General features: G+C 48.9%; 1 protein-coding gene across 1 annotated transcript in view; it reads left to right on the top strand.

Moving 5' to 3' along the window:
- Parm1 (prostate androgen-regulated mucin-like protein 1) overlaps positions 1–17,265 on the top strand; it is a 79,954-nt gene that overhangs the window by 49,964 nt on the left and 12,725 nt on the right. Inside the window, exons 2-3 of the mRNA XM_033759303.1 lie at positions 1,579–2,268; positions 17,143–17,221. Coding sequence (XP_033615194.1) covers positions 1,579–2,268; positions 17,143–17,221 — 769 coding nt within the window. The remainder of the gene's footprint in view (positions 1–1,578; positions 2,269–17,142; positions 17,222–17,265) is intronic.

The raw sequence follows: 17,265 nt of genomic DNA, 5'->3' as shown, positions 1-17,265 counted from the left end.
GTGTTGAGTTCAGGGTATACTCTGCAGCACAACTTTCCATCAGCCCTTGAATCTATCCCTTGGCAGAACAATGGAGTAAGTGGGTGGGGGAAGGTAGAAAAGTCTTGGAAATGCACGGTGGTAATAGTTTACACAATGCGAATATACTAAATCCCCTGAATTATGTGTGTGAAATGGTGAAAACGGTAACTGCTAGGTTATACAGATTTTTACCACAATAATTTTTTTTTTATTTTAGTCTTTGAAAAAATGGACAAAGAGCTGATGCATAATTACTTTCATTAGGATTGTCCAGGAAGGCTCCTCTGAAGAAAAGGTGACTGGGGAGAGACCCATCAGGATGATGAGCTGCAGGGGAGATTTGGGGTTTCTTCTAAGTATAAGACACCCTAGGAGTCCTCTGGGCAGCAAAAAAACATGAACTGCTCTGCCATGAGAAGACCTCCCTTCTGTCGGTGACAGTTGACACAGAGAGGCAACCTGGAAACCAGAAGGCCACCTGAAAATTGGTTGCCACCATCCAGGCAGGCGACTGTGGGCCCTGTTATGCAGAGAGTCGGGGGGTTATATTGTCAGGGTGTGTCCTCGTGACTCTGGAGGATTTGATGTGAGGCATGAGGGAAACAGGTGCATGCAGTATGGTAGCTCAGTTTTTAACAAGCATCTTGGTGGATTAAGGTCCCACCCACTGAGATGGAAAAGCTAGTTGGGGAAAGAAAAGAAGTGCACAGAGACAATCAGGGATGTGTTACACAAGAAGCAAGCTCCTGAGTTCCACGTCTCCAGAGGACCAGCTCAGAGACCCACTTATTAAACAACAAATGAATGAGTGAAACTTAATGGATAAATTAAGGGAGAGAGGGAAGTAAAACAGCCCTAAGTCTTACAAACTGTGAATGAGAATCTTTGGCAAAATAATATGATCATAAAAACTAATATGACAAAATAAAATCATCGTAGAATTTCCGAGAACTGGATTCTCATCTCAGAAAATATTTTTAAACCTGGGGTTCCTCCTCCTGACTTTATTTCTGGGACACCTCCCTCTTCTGCCTGTAGGAAATTCATTCACATATACATGCATCTCTGCTGCCAGCAATGTAGCAGAGGGGACAGGGAATGGCCAACCTCTCAGCTCCCTGGCTTGGTGGGTGGTGGGTAGGACTCCAGCCCCCTGAAATTATAGCCCCTGTATTAGTCACCACAGCATATGCCACCAGCCATACACCCCTCCACATCCCTGCAGGTGCCACGGAGCTGACACCCGAAGTCCAGGGAGCCAGGTCCCTCTAGAGGGGTCTCACCTCTCAGGACACTGGTGTAAACAGACAGACAGGTCGAGTTCACTGAGCCAGGATTGAGCTGGTGGTCCATGAATTGTTCTGACTCCTGCCAAGCAAAGGCAAAGGAGTTGGTGGGAAGAGCATGCTGTAAACATCACCTTTACAACTGAGGAGGGCACAGTGCAAAATGCTAACACCCTCTGACAATACTGTGAGGCAGTGCCCAAGCGTCACCTGCTTCTATCGCCCACTCCGTGGGTTCCCCTACTAACCCCCTGTGGTGGCTCCTTCACAGGACTGAGGGCGCAGAGCGGGCCAACCTCACCTGTTTCTCTTCCGGCAAAAGCCACCTCCCTGGCTGCTCTCGGGACCAGTTCTGCATCAAGCCCTGCTGTTCCTACAACACCCCCGGCCAGCAGCACTCAGGATGCCTTGGAACTCCCGGTCAGCACAGCGCCCACACCGACACCACTCCCTAAGAACATTACCTCTGAGCCCACAGAAGAGGCGATCACCAGCCCAGCTCCCAGCCAGCAGGGCACTGACCCTGACCTTTCGCCCCCTGGACTCTCCTCAACAGCTGGTGGTGTCCCCTCAGCCCTCACACCTGAGGAACACAGCTTGGGTGGTCTTGGGGCCAGCGTGCCAGCCACAGTGTGGCAGTCCCCCACACCCCTGTCCCAGCAGGATGCAGCCTCATCCCCCTCATCCTTGTCAGTCCTGTCAACTGTACCACTTCCAGCTCCTTCTGCCCCTGTCCCTTCCGATGAAAACTCCCAGTTGCCCAGCATCCAGCCGCCAGGGGCTCCCACCACATCAGCAGAGGAGCCCAGCTTCAGCCACACAGCTGCCACCCATGCCATGGTGGATCCGGGGGCCAAGGAGAACACAGCCCAGGATGCTCAGCCTGGCAAGGGCATCTGTGGGCCGGAGACCACCACCCCATTCCTGATCATGCAGGAGGTGGGACACGCACTGAGCTCAGGTGAGTCCTCTGCTAGACCTGAGGGACTCAGCCATGTGACAGGTTAAGGGTCAGCACCATGCAACACTTGCAGGTAGGTGTGAATTTTGAAGCTCAATGCCTAAGTGTTCTTAACTTACAGCATTTCCTCAAGAATACAAATGAGTCTTCCTCATATCACAGTTTGATGATTATTCCTCATGGCCAGTTGTCACCTTGTTTTGTTTTCACTTCACATCACATGGATTGTGAGTGAATGAGACCATGTAGCTAAAGCATTAGCTCTGTGGGCTGAGGGCAGCTTCCCAGGGTCACAGCTCTGACCCGGGCCTGGCCACATCCTCCATCTCTCTCTGCACCTGGTTTTCCTCATCTGTGAAATGGGTCAGAACAGGTTCTACCGTGTTCTCATGGAGGTTCCACGAGATGACACATAACTGGCTTCAAACACCCACCCCTGGGAGGAGCTTTCAGGAAATGCCAGTTATTACTGTGCTTGGCATTTTAAAGGCATGTTTACCTCCTGGAAACCAGTCACAGGAGGGTGTGGGTGTGGAGGAAACAGTTGTTCTTTATCATCATGATGTCTTCCATGGAAAAGACAATAAATTTTACAGGGCTCTATACTATACTAGTTTTGACTCTCCCTCCGTCCCTGTGAAGTGTGTATTACATTTCTCTTTATTTTTCAGTCTTAGAAATTATGGTGGAAAGACAGGATCTTTTCTGAAGCCACGGCTCTGACGTGGAGGTGAAACTGTACACTTTAGGGTACTGGGAAGGAAAGGGCACTCGAGAGGCCTGGGGCCAAGCTGCTGAGACCCAACCAGGAAACAGGTGAGGAAAGAGGGGGTAGGGGAGTTAAGGCCGCAGCCTTCCTCGGGTAGTCCTGTGGCAGGCATGAACTAACAGGACACTCCAGAAAGATCCTGTGTGATGAGCCAGGGTCCAGGAACAGCTGTCGCTCAGGAGAAACCCACATCTCTTCTGAAGCAGTGAAAGTGTGCTAGACAATGAGTTAGAAAGAAACAGAACCAAAGCCGACAAAGATCGAATTCATCATGGAAATCTACAACATAGGAAGCCAAGAATCCCAAAGAATTAGAAACGCTCACTTGGAAAGGCTTAGTAAATCGGTAAAGGACCGGGCAAAGATGAGAGACCCTCAAGCTGGAATAAAGGAACTAAGAACCAAGGCCTGTTGGGGTACACTGGGACCACAGGGCCAGGTGTGAGAGGGAAGAGAGAGCCCTCATTGGTTCAACCCAGTCCTTGCAGGCCGGTCAGAGAGACAGGTAGAGGAGCTGGAGGCAGGGGGAGAGGAGGACGCAAAGCCCCCAGGGCCTTCAGCACCCTCCTTCCACTGCCTGTGAATGTGTGCTTGTCAGTATCTCTGCCCCTACCCCAACTGCCAGCAATCAGGTCACATCTGTGGCATGGAGTCTGTCACTTATAAATCTGTCTCCAACAAAGGGGCTACCCAAGTACAGGTTCCCCCGCTTCCTGGTTCAGACCCTGACTACCACCACCTCTTCCCTTTGCCAACTGATAGCCTCTCCACCCCGCCCCTCCCATGCAGGACCCCTGCACACAAATCTGAGTTTGGCACACGAGTCTCCATCGTCTGAGACAGCTACTGCTTTCTACAGGTGCTGTGCTCTGCAGGCTGCATTTTCCAACTGTTCTGTTCCAGTATTTTTTGCTTATTTTTAGACCACATGCTTGGGTTCTTCGACTCTAAGCCAGCAGGATCAACAGGCACAAACTTTAGTGACAGTTGTGTCCAGAGCCTGTGTGGCTCTAGGGCAGTGGCGGTGAACCTATGGCACACGTGCCACAGCAGGCTGTTTATTATCAGTAAAAGCTCTAAAAGGTCTGCCATCACTGCTCTAGGGAATACTGCGCACAGTAGGCACTCAGAGCAAAGGGACAAAGGGAGGTCCGATGCCAAGAGAAGAGCTGAGTGGGGTGGGCAGGAGGGAAGCCACAGAGGTGGACAGGGTTTCCTTCCCAGGACAGCAAGGACACATCTTACATGACCCATTTAGTTGAGAAATGCGTGCCGTGTGCCTGCAGGGACCTCTATGTGAGACGAAGTGTGATCCCTGTCCTCTAAGACCCTGTGGTGCAGGCAGAGAAAAAGAACACAAGCCCAGGTGTCTCAACCAATGCGTCAGTGTCTGATGTGATGTGTGGAAGGATCTGGTCATCTTGATACAGTGCTCGTTTTGAGGGGATGTGGTGGTGTCCTCAAAGTGTGAAGAGCCTTGCTCAAGCTCACACCACTCAATGGCAGAGCTGAGTAGAGCCAGGTCCCTAGCCCCGGTCCTGTCCCCTTTTAAACCCAGCTGCGGTGCTCCTTATCAGGCCAGATCCTACTGCAGACCGGGCGGCCCTGGGTCCTGGCAGTGACACTTTAGGGTGTTCTTGCTTAGACATTTTTCTGCTGCCTTTAGGAGTGGCAGGACTGAGACCTCACTTCTGTGTGGCAGTATGTCTTGTTCTGGGTGGGGTCGCAGCGCTTATTTCTGACTTCAGAGCTCATCTGCTCAACTGAACATGGTCCCCCAGAGAATAATTCTGAGACAGGTCAGACAGACCAGACCATGAGAGTGGTTCTTGGCCTCACCCCAGCCTCAGCTCCCTGCCTCCGAGTCATTCCGGCTCCCCAACTCCCGCCTGGATCCCACAGACTCCTGGCAGGGTCACAGTCTCTCACATTGATGCCATCTGTGTGCTGATAACTTGGAGAGGTAGAATCCTGTCCCCCAAGGGGTTTCCTGGGACTGAGGATGTGCATAGCTTTTGACCAGCTGCTGACCAACTCGAACCTCTTCTCGCTGGCTCGCAGGCACCTCATGCTTCCCATTGTGAGGGGAAGGACCGTGGCCTCACCCTCAAGAGCTCCTCTCCAGCATCTCACCTTCTCTTCCTCCAGGTCCCCAGCCAGGAGCCTTGGGCGACCTTAGTCTTCCCTTTCTCTCTCACATCCCAAGTCCCCACCATGAGCTCTGGCCTGGTCTCCCCCTCCATCCCCTCTCCCTGGACTCTCCGGTATCCCTGCTGGTGACATCTGCTCACCACACTTCACCAGCAACATCCCTCGGAAGCACATAGGCTTCTGGTTCAGGGCTATGTCTGTCCTGAGCTCTGCAGTCCATGGGTGAGCAGCCCAGCTGTCTTCCTTCTCTGCGAAGAGTTCCCATGACCTCGACTTTCCCCAAGGACACAGGCTCATGCCAATCCTCTCCTCGGGGCCAGAAGAGGTGCAAGTACAGCGAGGGCATTAGACTGACACCTACCTACCAGCACAGGAGCCGAGAGCAGGTATGGAGAGCCCAGTGGAGATGCTGCGTAATCACAAAGTGCCCTGAAACTGGAAGGCCTGGCACTAAAAGAATGCAAACTGAGTTATTTCAAAATCGATTGCACGTTGACTGGATATGTCAGGTTCAATAATATGTATTATTTTTAAAATAGATCACAATTGATCCTGCTCCTCTACGACCTTAACAGTCTAGTGCTGCCCCCCTGAGCCAGCGGAAGGCCTAACTCTGCTCCGTGCCCCAGCGTTCAGTAGGATCTAAACCCACACCTCTCTGCTCTCACCTTCTTCCCCCTCACACACACTGGCAAACTTCTTGTTTGCTGGCTACAGAGAACACTCCTGCTCCAGGGCGTTTGCATTTCCTGTTTTCCCTGCTCAAACATTCTCCCTCCCAAGTTTTAAGGGCCTTTTCTTGGTCACTGCCGGGACTCTTTCGCGGTCACCTCCTCAGCAATCGCTTGTCCACCCCCCTCTCTGAAACGGTAACTCCCACCACCACTGATTGCTCTATACCGCCTTATTTTTTGTTTTCTGACTCTGCCTCATTTGTTAGACAAGTTTCTACTGCCAGGCACTAGACTCTCAGCTCCTGGGAAGGAGGGACCTGACAGACAGACAGAGCCTGACAGGCGGCAGGCTGTCAATAATGTCTGCTAAATAGATCAATGGACAAGGCAGTCAGCAACACCAGGGGCCACTGGCTTCCCCTCGGCCACATGGGACAAGGATGGCAGACGTGATAGGCTGCAGCAGGTTGAGATGAGACAGCAAGTGTGGCTATAGAACCGTGGCTCGATCCGTGGATGTGACCATCGTTTCCTGTGCTTGTTATCCCTGCTTGGCTGTTGCGCTCATTGTTGTTGTCGTTGTTGTGTGCGCTGTAGTGGATGCCCCTCCATCTTCCACTAGCATCTAATGAGCTTCTACTGTGAACCAGGCATCTGACTAAGTCCTTCGGACAGAGCCATGAGTCATACAGTTGCCTTTCTCGTGGACTTTAAATGTCACTGAGCACAGGGTAGGATGACCCAGTTCGACCAATCTCGGGCCATGTGGAGGGCAACGCTATGGATGGAGGAGAAGGAGGGAGGCACCAGGATGCTTCTGAAGACCGGGAAGCAGGGTGAGATAATTACCTGGCTGGCAGTCCCCAGACAGTCTCCAACAGCTTTGGATCAGGGAGGAACGCACTAGGAATCACGTGCTACACACATGAGCTAGGAGGAGGGACTTGTGCGGTGAGTTACAGGCAGGTCAGGACTGGAAATGTGCACGGGTTTATGCCTGGTTTCTGATTTGTCACTGTCAGGGATCGGGCACGTCACATAACTGCTCTAACACTGAGGGCTCTTAGCTCAAAGCTGAAGACCTGAGAGGTGATCTTTGAAACCCTCTGGGCATGTTGCTCTATGACAGTGGTCCACTGCATTCATCCTGTGCCTACACAGGCACATTACATCCTTCAGCTGCTTCCTGGATAAGTGGGCTCCTCACCAGCCCATGTAGCTCTTCACATCTTCAGAATCTTCCAGTGAGATCAACTGGGCAGTGTTTATGACAAAATGAGCCTGGAGAGATTGACTGATAGACACAGGTCACAGCTGGGCCTGCAAGGCAGAGCTCGCCCGTGAAAGGAGAAGCAGGTGGGGGCAGCAGCCATCTGAAACCAGCTACATAGAGGAAATGGGTTTTGATTGATTTTCATTTTGCTGTTTTTATTTGGCTTTTAAAGAAAGGCGGATGTGATATGTTAGATGCGGATCATCTCGTTCTATTGAATTAGAGCTCTTCGTGTATGGCAGCTGTGAGCACCATTCTTTTTCCCCTGAAGGAAATGGAGTAGCACAATGCAGTTCAGGACTCAGTAAAAGCTACAGGGGTGAGCTGATGTTGCAAACTGAATTAGACTCAAAGGCCATCCGTTCCTACTTATGCAGACTCTAAGATCAGTCACCTTGCTTGGTGAGATCAGGTTTCCCTCTTGTCTGTGAGCTCCACATGTCTGCTGGTCTTATTTTGCCCTGTATTTTCCACTAAAAAGAGAAAGACATACAACTGGAAATTGGTAAAGTCCTTTGAACTTCAATTGCTGGTCTGAACTCCAGAATTTATTCAGTGTGAACTGTGCTAATGAATATTCTTAATTAAAGGACCCTGAGCCTCACAGGCATCTAGACATTTCTGTGTGCCTGGAAGGGACTTTCTGGTCCTCAAGACCTTATTTGTACCCAAGACATCCATGTCCCCAAGGATGAATATATATTTTCAAAATAGAATTAATTGATGGGAAAGTAGAAAGAACAGTTTTTAAAGTACCCGGAGAAAAGTATCAGAAGTAAAACAGGTATATTACAATGAGTTAATGACCATCAAGTTTTAAAAATGTTAAAAATGGGTTAAAGGGTTACACAATGATTTAATTTTTAAAGATAGGTGTGAATGGCCATGTAACAGAACATTAGCTACTTCCTGACCCTGATCTTTGAGAATGCCTAGGATAAACCAAGAAGCAATCAGCCTACGGCTCGTTTCACAAACATTAGCTCCTGATGCACATCCAGGCCTGGCCTCTCACTGCCTTGCCCCATTGTCTCTCCAATCCTCTCTGTCCTGCGTCTTGCCTCTGTTCCACCACTGAGCACGGCTGGCTGGAACTGTTAGCAGCTCCACCCTTGCCCGCTTCTGTTCTTGATCCTGGCCAGTCAGAGCCCCACACCTCAGCAACAGCCTCCTAGCAGCCCTGTTGTCACCGCCCTGCCCTGGTCTCCCCCTCCACTGTCAGAGTGAGGTTAAACGCAAACCTGATCAGGTGGCATGTGACCCCTGAGCATCCATGCCCTGGCCCTGCAGGGTGTCCCACTGCTTTTAGGGTGAACCCCTGCAAAGCCTTCAGTGTATGGGTCCTCTGCTCCACCCTGGGTCACCTACACCCCTGCCCCTTGCTCCCAGCACACACCACCTAAAACCACTTACTCTCAGGTCCAGAAAGCTCCTGGTCTCTCCTGGACTTGGGGCCTTAACCCATCATGTACTTCTGTCTGGAGCCTTCTCCCACCACTGCACCCCACCTGGCTGCATCCCCTCACCCCTCAGAACTCACCCAAACACCACCTGTTCACATGTTTCTGGGGAGCACTGTTCTGCTCTGGCCTCCCTGTTACAAACCACACCCCAGCTCAGTCGTGTCCCTCCTTTTCCAGTCTGCAGTGATCCGCCCCACAGCATCCATGCCCTCCATGGCCTCCCATGGTACAAGACAGGCCTTGTCCTCTCTGGCTCACGAATGTCTGCCCAGAATCTAACAGTGCTCACTCAATGTTCAATGGATGAACCAATCAAATGAATCAAAGTTAGTCTTTGGAGACTAAAATATTCATTTTAAATAATAAATCCACATAAATCTAGATCAATTTTTGTACGTCCTAAGCTCTGAATTTAGAAAGATAAAAGCTGAACACCTTCCCCTGTGTACAGGGAGAACCAAGAACTCTGTCACGACTGGGGACATGTCAGGCTTTTTGCTCCCACTCCAGGCTCTGTCCCCTGCACCCCCGGACCCCCACACGTGGTTTTCCCTGCATTCTGGTTCCCACTGTGGCTTCACCATGGTTATTATTATGACCCTCATTCCCTTTGTTGCTCTGTGCACAACTCTTTAAAACTTAAGCTAAACATTAAAGCTTATTAAAGCTAAAGTAAATTGCCGTAAGAAACTCCAATGGTCAGATTTTATTTTAGTCAAAAGTTGTTTATAATCCTTGTTTGTACTTCTGACATTTCTCCTCTTGCTTACTTGTACTCCCTAAATTTTAATCCAGTTTTTTAAATATTTCCAAAATGCCCTTTGAAAAATATATGTCAAAGTCAAAATTTAGCTATTTACCATTATGTTGTCAGATGGTAGGAAGGCAGCACCATCACACCCTGGAATCATCCCAGTGTCACCTTTTGTTACATCCAGAGAGTTTCTGTCCCCAAAGAGCCATTTCTTTTTTCCATTTCAAACACTTTCAACATTCATAGATGACTAAAGTGGTTTTGGAAATGCTTCACTGGGAGTGAGATTGAGCTCATGAGCACAGCTAAGGTTTTTAATGAATAGACAGCTTGCTGACTCATTGGGAAAGCTGATTAGAAGACACCGATTCCATATCGGACTAAACTGTTAGGGTAACCCTCCAGCTCAAAAGAGAGAGCAACAAAATACCCAGCGAGGGACATGAGATGGATCAGCACCAGCCCATCGTCTTTATCACAGAGGGATCTAAAAAAACTCACCCCGACAAATTGAGGAAGGAGCTTGAGTTAGGAGAGCACATGACGGGTGCTAAGCAATACTGTCCTCCGTATGTTTTGTCTCTCAGGTCCTAGGAAAGAAAAGCATTTCATTTAACAGGGGACTGCTTTGGCAGACAGACCCATGGCCTTCACAGGATGGTCCACAGGCTCAAAGATGAAGGGGAACTTATGTTAAAATCCTAAAATCTCAGTAAGTCCATGAGCATAGTCCATCCAAAATATTTTACCAGGGCTGGGGGCTTAGTTCAGTGGTTCTGCCACCTGCCTCTCATGCACAAGGACCCAAGTTCAATCCCGGGTAACAAAAAGAGAGGTTTTTCACCATATTTCCATTTGGATATACAGTGGAGTCATTCCAAAGGCAGGCTCTGGGAAAGCACGAATACTCATACAAGTTTGGGCATAAGATTTCCTGGTTCAAATCTCACCAACGGCATTTGACAAGGGGAAGACTTGGGAGCAAATTTATTTATCACCGGGTGTCAAACTTTCCTCCTCTATAAAATGAGAATGCAAGTATAAAACTGAACCTTTTCTACAGGACTCTTATTAGGATTAAGTAAGTTAGCACTAAAATGTTAACTGTTGTCATTACAGTTGAGTTCTGAATCCTTAGTGTGAATACCAGCAAGTCTAAATTCTAGACTTCGGTTTTCTTACTTGAAAAATTAGAATGTTTTAAAAAATACTTTAAGACTCCCAGTGGGATACTTACTGCGAATTCTAGGCAATAAAAGCCCATTTAAGTGCCTGCCTACAGCACAATACAGAAAGGGATAATCCAAGAAGTGTGAAAGAGAAAAATAATTATGTTCACATTTGAAACAGTAACACTTTCAGAAAACTTGGGAAATCCAAAGGAAAGGGTTAAAGAGTCCGAACAACTAGAGATTTCTAGCTAGGAGAAGAGCTATCATGAAGAGCTCAGGAAATAAAGCTGAGCTACTGGATCAGGCCCAAGTCTCACCTGCTCCAAAAGTGATCCATTCAGACCCACAAGTTGTACTCTTCTCTTGACTTACACCAGAGTTTGGAAGTTGTTTTTTCCCCCCGTGTTTTTAACTCTAAAGCATTAAGGGCCTGAGTCTGAGAGGAATTAAAACATGGTAAATACAACATCCAAAAGCAGGTTCCTGTGGCCTTGCTGCTTAATCACATGGGGACAGCGCTGACCTTAGCTAAGGTTCCTAGGAGGCCTCTGAGTCTTTGGGACTGCAGAAATTACAGTGATATCCTTACCCTATGCCAAGGTGTTGGGGCAGGTGGCCAGAAACTGTAACTCTCTGGTCCCCACCCAGATCCCATGATAAAAGCAATAAACATGCACAGTGCATATTGCTCGGCAAACAGGGCTCGGACTGTTCTGGCCCCGAGAACTCTGCCCTCCCTACTTCCTGAATCTTCTGACCTCAGGGAATGGCAGTGTAAAAGGTCGTGCATGTTAAGGCCTCTAGGAATTAGACCAGTAAATGACAATGAGAGAGCATTATGCCAACTTCTCTGGCTAAGTTTTCCCCTCAGCATTGTTTTGTCAATGAAAAAGAGGAGGAGAAAAAACTATCCCTGTGTTCATGGAGATAAATGGCAGGCCATGGGGACACATTATGCACTTCCTATGACATGTTATTTTCTCCCAGGCACCATTTGCAAAGAGATGATTTAAGAGCTGAGATCCCCAACCTGGCCTTTAATGCAAGGTGTGGCATCCCTGAAGGCCATCAACAAGAGGACACCACTCCTGCCTCCAGACCAAGTGGCTCGGTACCCACTGGCTGGTTCCCATGTGGAGTGCTCAAGGGGCAGGGGAACAAGGTCTGCTCTCCTTGGAAACACGTTGCGTGGTTCACGTTACAGATGTGCAAGGAGAACACAGATCAGGAGACTTACATGGGTTGTTAAATTTCAAGGGAGAAAAAGGTCTCCTTTGTGCTAAAAAAAGATCCTAAGTGAAGAGAAAAAAGTTTGAAACCATGGTAACTGAGAACTGTGCTGCATGTGTGCTCTGGTCAAGATTAACCAAACCTGTCCTAGAAACGCAGTGGCTGTGTCCCCCCAGAGAGAAGGAAGAGGGAGCAGGCACCTGTCTTACACCAGGGCTCCTCCTCATCATCATCTCCACCAAGATGATGCCCTGCATGCATTAGATGACCTGCTGCAGAAAAGTGCCGGACTGGGTCCTGCCCCTATGTGCCATTCCCAGCTCTGCCCACAATGAGTCCTGTATGGGAGCAGAAACCCGAGGCAGAAATTCTGCTCAGGATGCCACAAAACTCTTTTTGGTGTGGTTTACCTTCCCCACTCTGTGTGAACAAATGATTAACAGTTGATCTAAGGACTTAAAGACTTTTAGGGAGGAGGACTGACTTACTGAGACAAGCTTAGGTTGTGTTAATTAAAAGAGTATGTTTTTATGTTTGCCTGCAAGTTATATGGTTTATGAAGGAGCTTTTCTCTTGTATCATAATTACTAATAACATTCAATTAAAAGATAGCTACACTTCAGAAGAACTTAGGGTGACTTTATGAATTATTTATTTGGGGCCCAGTTGAAGGAGGAAGCATAATTTGGTGTTCCTGGTTTTTGGGGACTCCAACCTGGAGAGCAGGCAAACAGTGCTACCTAGAAGTCATTAGATAATAGTGTATTTCAAACGTCTCTGTCTCATAGGCATAACATTTATCATTACCCTTGGCTAGAGACATCCGTATCAGTCGTACTCTAGCGTCATGTTACTAAACTATGCTGCACCAAATCAAAGAAACATCTAGAAACAGAAGGCGCAAGGCCCTCATCAGTGACAATTTCCTCCTATGGCCCCTGTGGCCCAGGTCCACATCCTGAGCCTCAGTGACCTCTCTCCGTGGCCACTGTTAATTTCCATGGCACCTCTGTATGCAGAACATAATCCTTTTTATCACTTCTGTAAATTGTGCCGGCCTCAGGAATCCTGGTCTCTGGACCCACAAAGGGAAGGGACTGGACTATACAAGGTCTCTGAAGCTTCTTCCACTGCCCCATCTGCAAAGCCCACCTTTTGTCTGCTCTTCCCAGTGCCTCAGGAGATGGCGAGGCAGGATTGGTCTAGGGGCAGTTGGCAAGTTTCCTTTCCCAGCCCAGAGGAAGCGTTTCTTTCACATGTGAAGTGGGCAGGATAGGAAATCCCTCCAGGAGAAGAATCCTCAGGGGTCACCGAGGTTTGGGAACCCTGGAAGACAGGAAGGGCACTGTTAGGTCATGTGAGGGGAACGGTCAAGTGTGACCACGACCAAATCCCCCTGCGGTGTGAGAGAGAGAAGGCCATGCCTGTGGGTGCGAGTCAGGTGAGGGTGAGAGGTCGCTTAGTGATGCCACGTTCGTTCCAGGATGGGCTCAGGACACTGGAGAGAGGAGTGGTGGCCAACTAGATCTGACCAGGGACCAGGGCTTTTGAGAATTCACTGTGTTGCTTCACAAATATCACTGATTATTCGTTATTCCTGAAGTTTTCCTCTAGGCAGTCATAGTCATCCACAGATTGTGGAAGGTCAGAGGCGGGCAGTGGAGCCACAGACATAGCGGTAGGAGTCGCTCTCACACAAGACCTGGGATTCATGGACAGGCAGACAGCCTGCTGCTCTAGAGCTTTCTTAGCACAGCGATCAGGGCCATAAACTTCCAGTGTCATTTTCCCCCAACATCACTCTTATTTACTTAACATTTAATAAAAGAGCTAGGTAACCAATGTGGGCTACAGACTGTGCCTGGGGCAGAAAGCACACAAATGAGGGTACAGGCAGGATGTTGTGACTGGAATCCACCCAGGGAGCACCCAAGCACAGGTACAGTGATTGGCAGGAGAGGCAGAGCAGCACTGTCACCTGCCCAGGTGGAGAGCTTCTCACCAGCACTGGTGCTGTCAGGGGAACAGAGCCGTACATGCTGTGAAAGGGGCTGGAACTGTGTAAAAGTGCGAATCCTAGGTGAAGTGGTCCTGGGCTCAGAAGCTAGGTCAGTCATTCACCAGAGTTCAACTTCAGTCAAGTCCTGTCCTCTCCAGGTCTTGACTTCCTCACCTATAAATTGGAGTCATCCCAGCTTCTCATAAAGAGAAGTAAGTGAGATGAGAGGGTCAAGTCCTCCGTGCAGTGCCAGCACAGCAGCCTCCCACGAGAGGTCAGCAGCCACAGTTATCCTTGAGCGCCTTTATTCTTGTCCTGGCTCAGGATGATTGTGGCCAGAAGGTGCACTGGGAAGTCTCAGACTTCGAAGAGGCCCAGAACTCAAGGGAGCTCTCTGGTGTGTAGCTCCTCAAGAGCCCTGGGTGAGGCAGATCTTGCTGGCAAGGTGGATCTCCCCGTGTCTTGGCCTCTTGGACACACAGATTCATTTACCCCGCTGTCTTCCTTTCTGTCCATCTCTGAGCTTTTCCGCATGAGTCACACCCAGTGGGAACAGGTACAACCCACACTCCCTGCCAGCACAGGGCCCACAGTGCCCTGAGCCCTCCTCCTGTCCTGTGGGAGGACCAGGGGAATTCCAGTGTCCTTTAAACAAAACTCCGGGAAGTGGCGTTTATTTTCACAAGGAGGAAACAAGCTTTCCAGTTCCCTAGAGTTGTGCTCAGATTGCCTCAGCAACTTCCTCACCAGGCTAAAGCTTGAAGCTTTCAGGGTAGAATCCCTCACAGGGATGAGCTGCAGAGACGTGTGAGCCTCGGGGGACGTGGGATGAGAAAAACTCAGGACATGGGGACTCCCTGGGGCCAGAGCTGTCCAAGGTCAAGACCGGAAGAAGGCCCCTGGCTAGTGCTCTGATACAAGTCTTAGGCAGCAGAATAACTAATGGAGAGACCCAGATGTTCAGCGCACTCTACCTCCTTGTGTCAGGCGGTCCCGGTACTCAGAGGGCCCCTTGCCAGCCGTCCCAGGTGCCCATCCCTCTCTGGTCATGCCGGGAACCAGAAAGAGTGACCTTCAGAGCTCCATTAATATCAAGGTCACACCCAGTGCTGGACACCCGCTGTCACATGGTGGCCACTCTGTCACCTGCTGTCTCAACAACAACCAAAAAAAGAACACTTGAGTTGGGGAAACAGCTTCATTTATCTTTAGAAAGAAATGCTGTATAAATAAGTTCAGCAAGTCCCAGTGCTGGAGGAAGCCCAACTTCTTAGAGTTGGGAAGAAACTGGAAAAGGTCAAACCTACCTTGCACTGTCCCTGGGGCAAGAAAGAAGAATCACAGTCAAATCAGCTACTTTTCTTCTCTTTTAAGGAAAGAAAGAAGTCAGATCAAAAGGCCAGTTTTTAAACTGCTCCTAATTGCAAAAAAACGCATCTTTTTTCATCTTAAGATACCCCTGGCACCTTGCCTTGCAGTTAGAACCTTCCCTCCACTAGCACTTTGGGAGAGCTGCTCTGAGGCCTCTGTGAACTCAGAGTTGTTCTAATTTCAGAGCATCTTGAAGGCCGAGAGGCTAAGAGCTGCCTTGTGGAGCAGGAAAAGAGGCTTTCTTGGGAGGGTCTGAGGGGGACTCACTCTGCTTGGCCAATCTACGTATTCGAGCCCCGGGAGCCATCATTTCATCTCTGCACAGTAAAAAGGGCAAGGGAATTATGCCTATGACTGCACTAATCTGGTTCCACAGGATCCAAGGGCAAAGGACTGGATAGGTGCATTGTGGAAGTGTATGAGGGAGACGTGGCCGAACGTGGCCAGTCTCCACAGGGATGTGGGCGCTGGGCTCTGTCCTCATGTCAGAAAGAAGCTGTCTCAGAAAGAAGTGTGGGGCCTGGGTTACCATCCTCCACCCAGAGCTACCCGGGAGTGACTAAGCAATGAGTAGTTTTGCTTCTCAGCGAGGCTGTATTCACCAGAAGTGGAAGAAACAATGAAAAGAACAATGGACAAAAGCCATTTGTGTTGGTGGGGAAAAAATAAACAGATGGCAAAATAATCTCCAAATAATTAGTCTTCAAAAATTTAGGGAAGTTTTCTCACCTTTGAGACCCAGTATAGGACAGGTAGGAATTGGTCCTGCGTGGTACATGGGATGTTCCTATAGCCCAGTGCTCACACCATTTTGTTTAATCTCCTTGAAGTTGTGTGAGATGAGCAGGAGGCCTTCCTTGTTCCTCCATCTCTGCAGTGAGGAGCACATGAGTTGGCGGGGTTGAGCAACTAGCTGTGGTCACACTGCTGCTGGGCCACAGGTGAGTCCCCACCTCCAGCTCCAGACTCTGTGCACCCTTGCCTGTGTGTTTGAGAAGATTCTGTTCACATGGAGCCATAAATCATTTCCCTAACACTGATGTCAGTGCCAAAAAGTCACCTGCAGTAATAAGGGACAAGAGCCCAATTGACTGCTGCATTTCTGAGGGGGGAATAAAGCTGAAGTATCTACATTATTATTAGTCCAAGGCTCACACAAAAAGAGGGTTGTGTTCTTGAGTAGTATTTAGAAGCAGTATGGTCATTCTTACCATGCTGCATGCTCCAAGGGTTTGTTTTGTTTTTTAACTGCCTATTCATAGTTGCCTTTGGAACTAGATTTCAAACTACAGGATAAAACTCTCATGTCACTTTGTACTCAACTCTGGTTATTCCAGCAAACAAAACAAACAGTGTAACCTACTTCATATACCAGACTTGATCATATTCTCTGTAAAACCAGATTTGCTATTTAAGGGTGAAAGCTGCACACACTTCCCAAGGAGGAGTTTGTTTGTTTGTTTTTTTTAATGCTTCAGTGCGGTGGCATCATTAAAATTAGCCTATCTCCCACCAAAGTGACCCTTTTAAATGAAGTGGACACTCCCAAGATAGCATGTGGCTCGGTTTATTAGGAAGCCAACTACATCACTTTGTGATGACCCCTGACTAGGACATCCTGTCTCCAAAATGGTCCACGACTGGTTGGAAGACGAGACAGAGCCTGTAAGAGGGAAAGAGAATATCAGGAGACTCCAAGTCAGTTACCTCTGCCAACAGCAGCTGTGCAAGCCCTGGTATCATTCTTCAAAAGCAAACCCAAGGTGGCCATGGGCTCACTGAGTTCCAGACGAACCAAAAGATCTCAGTGAACACTGGAATAATATCGACCACTTGCCAAGTGTCCCCTGGCAGGAAAATGTTCCAGCGGCAGCAGCACATACATGTGGTATTTCTTCCAGTTCTGACTTCCTCAGAATGATCTGAAGTCAATGACTTTTTCCTCTTTCAGGAAGAGAAGGGGCAGGCAGGGGTGGGTGCTGTGCCCTGAAGGTCACTAACTCTGTCCTCCTCCACAGGCAGCATTGCGGCCATCACAGTGACAGTCATTGCTGTGGTGGTGCTGGTGTTTGGAGTTGCGGCGTATTTGAAGATCAGGTAAGACTCATTTTTCCAAGTTTTTTTTTTTTTTTTTTTTTTTT

This window comes from Fukomys damarensis, unplaced genomic scaffold (assembly GCF_012274545.1).
Source record: "Fukomys damarensis isolate Sample0158 unplaced genomic scaffold, DMR_v1.0_HiC HiC_scaffold_37, whole genome shotgun sequence".
Taxonomy (NCBI): domain Eukaryota; kingdom Metazoa; phylum Chordata; class Mammalia; order Rodentia; family Bathyergidae; genus Fukomys; species Fukomys damarensis.
Note: the sequence above shows the minus strand (reverse complement) of the source record. Positions and strands in the feature narration are given on the sequence as shown.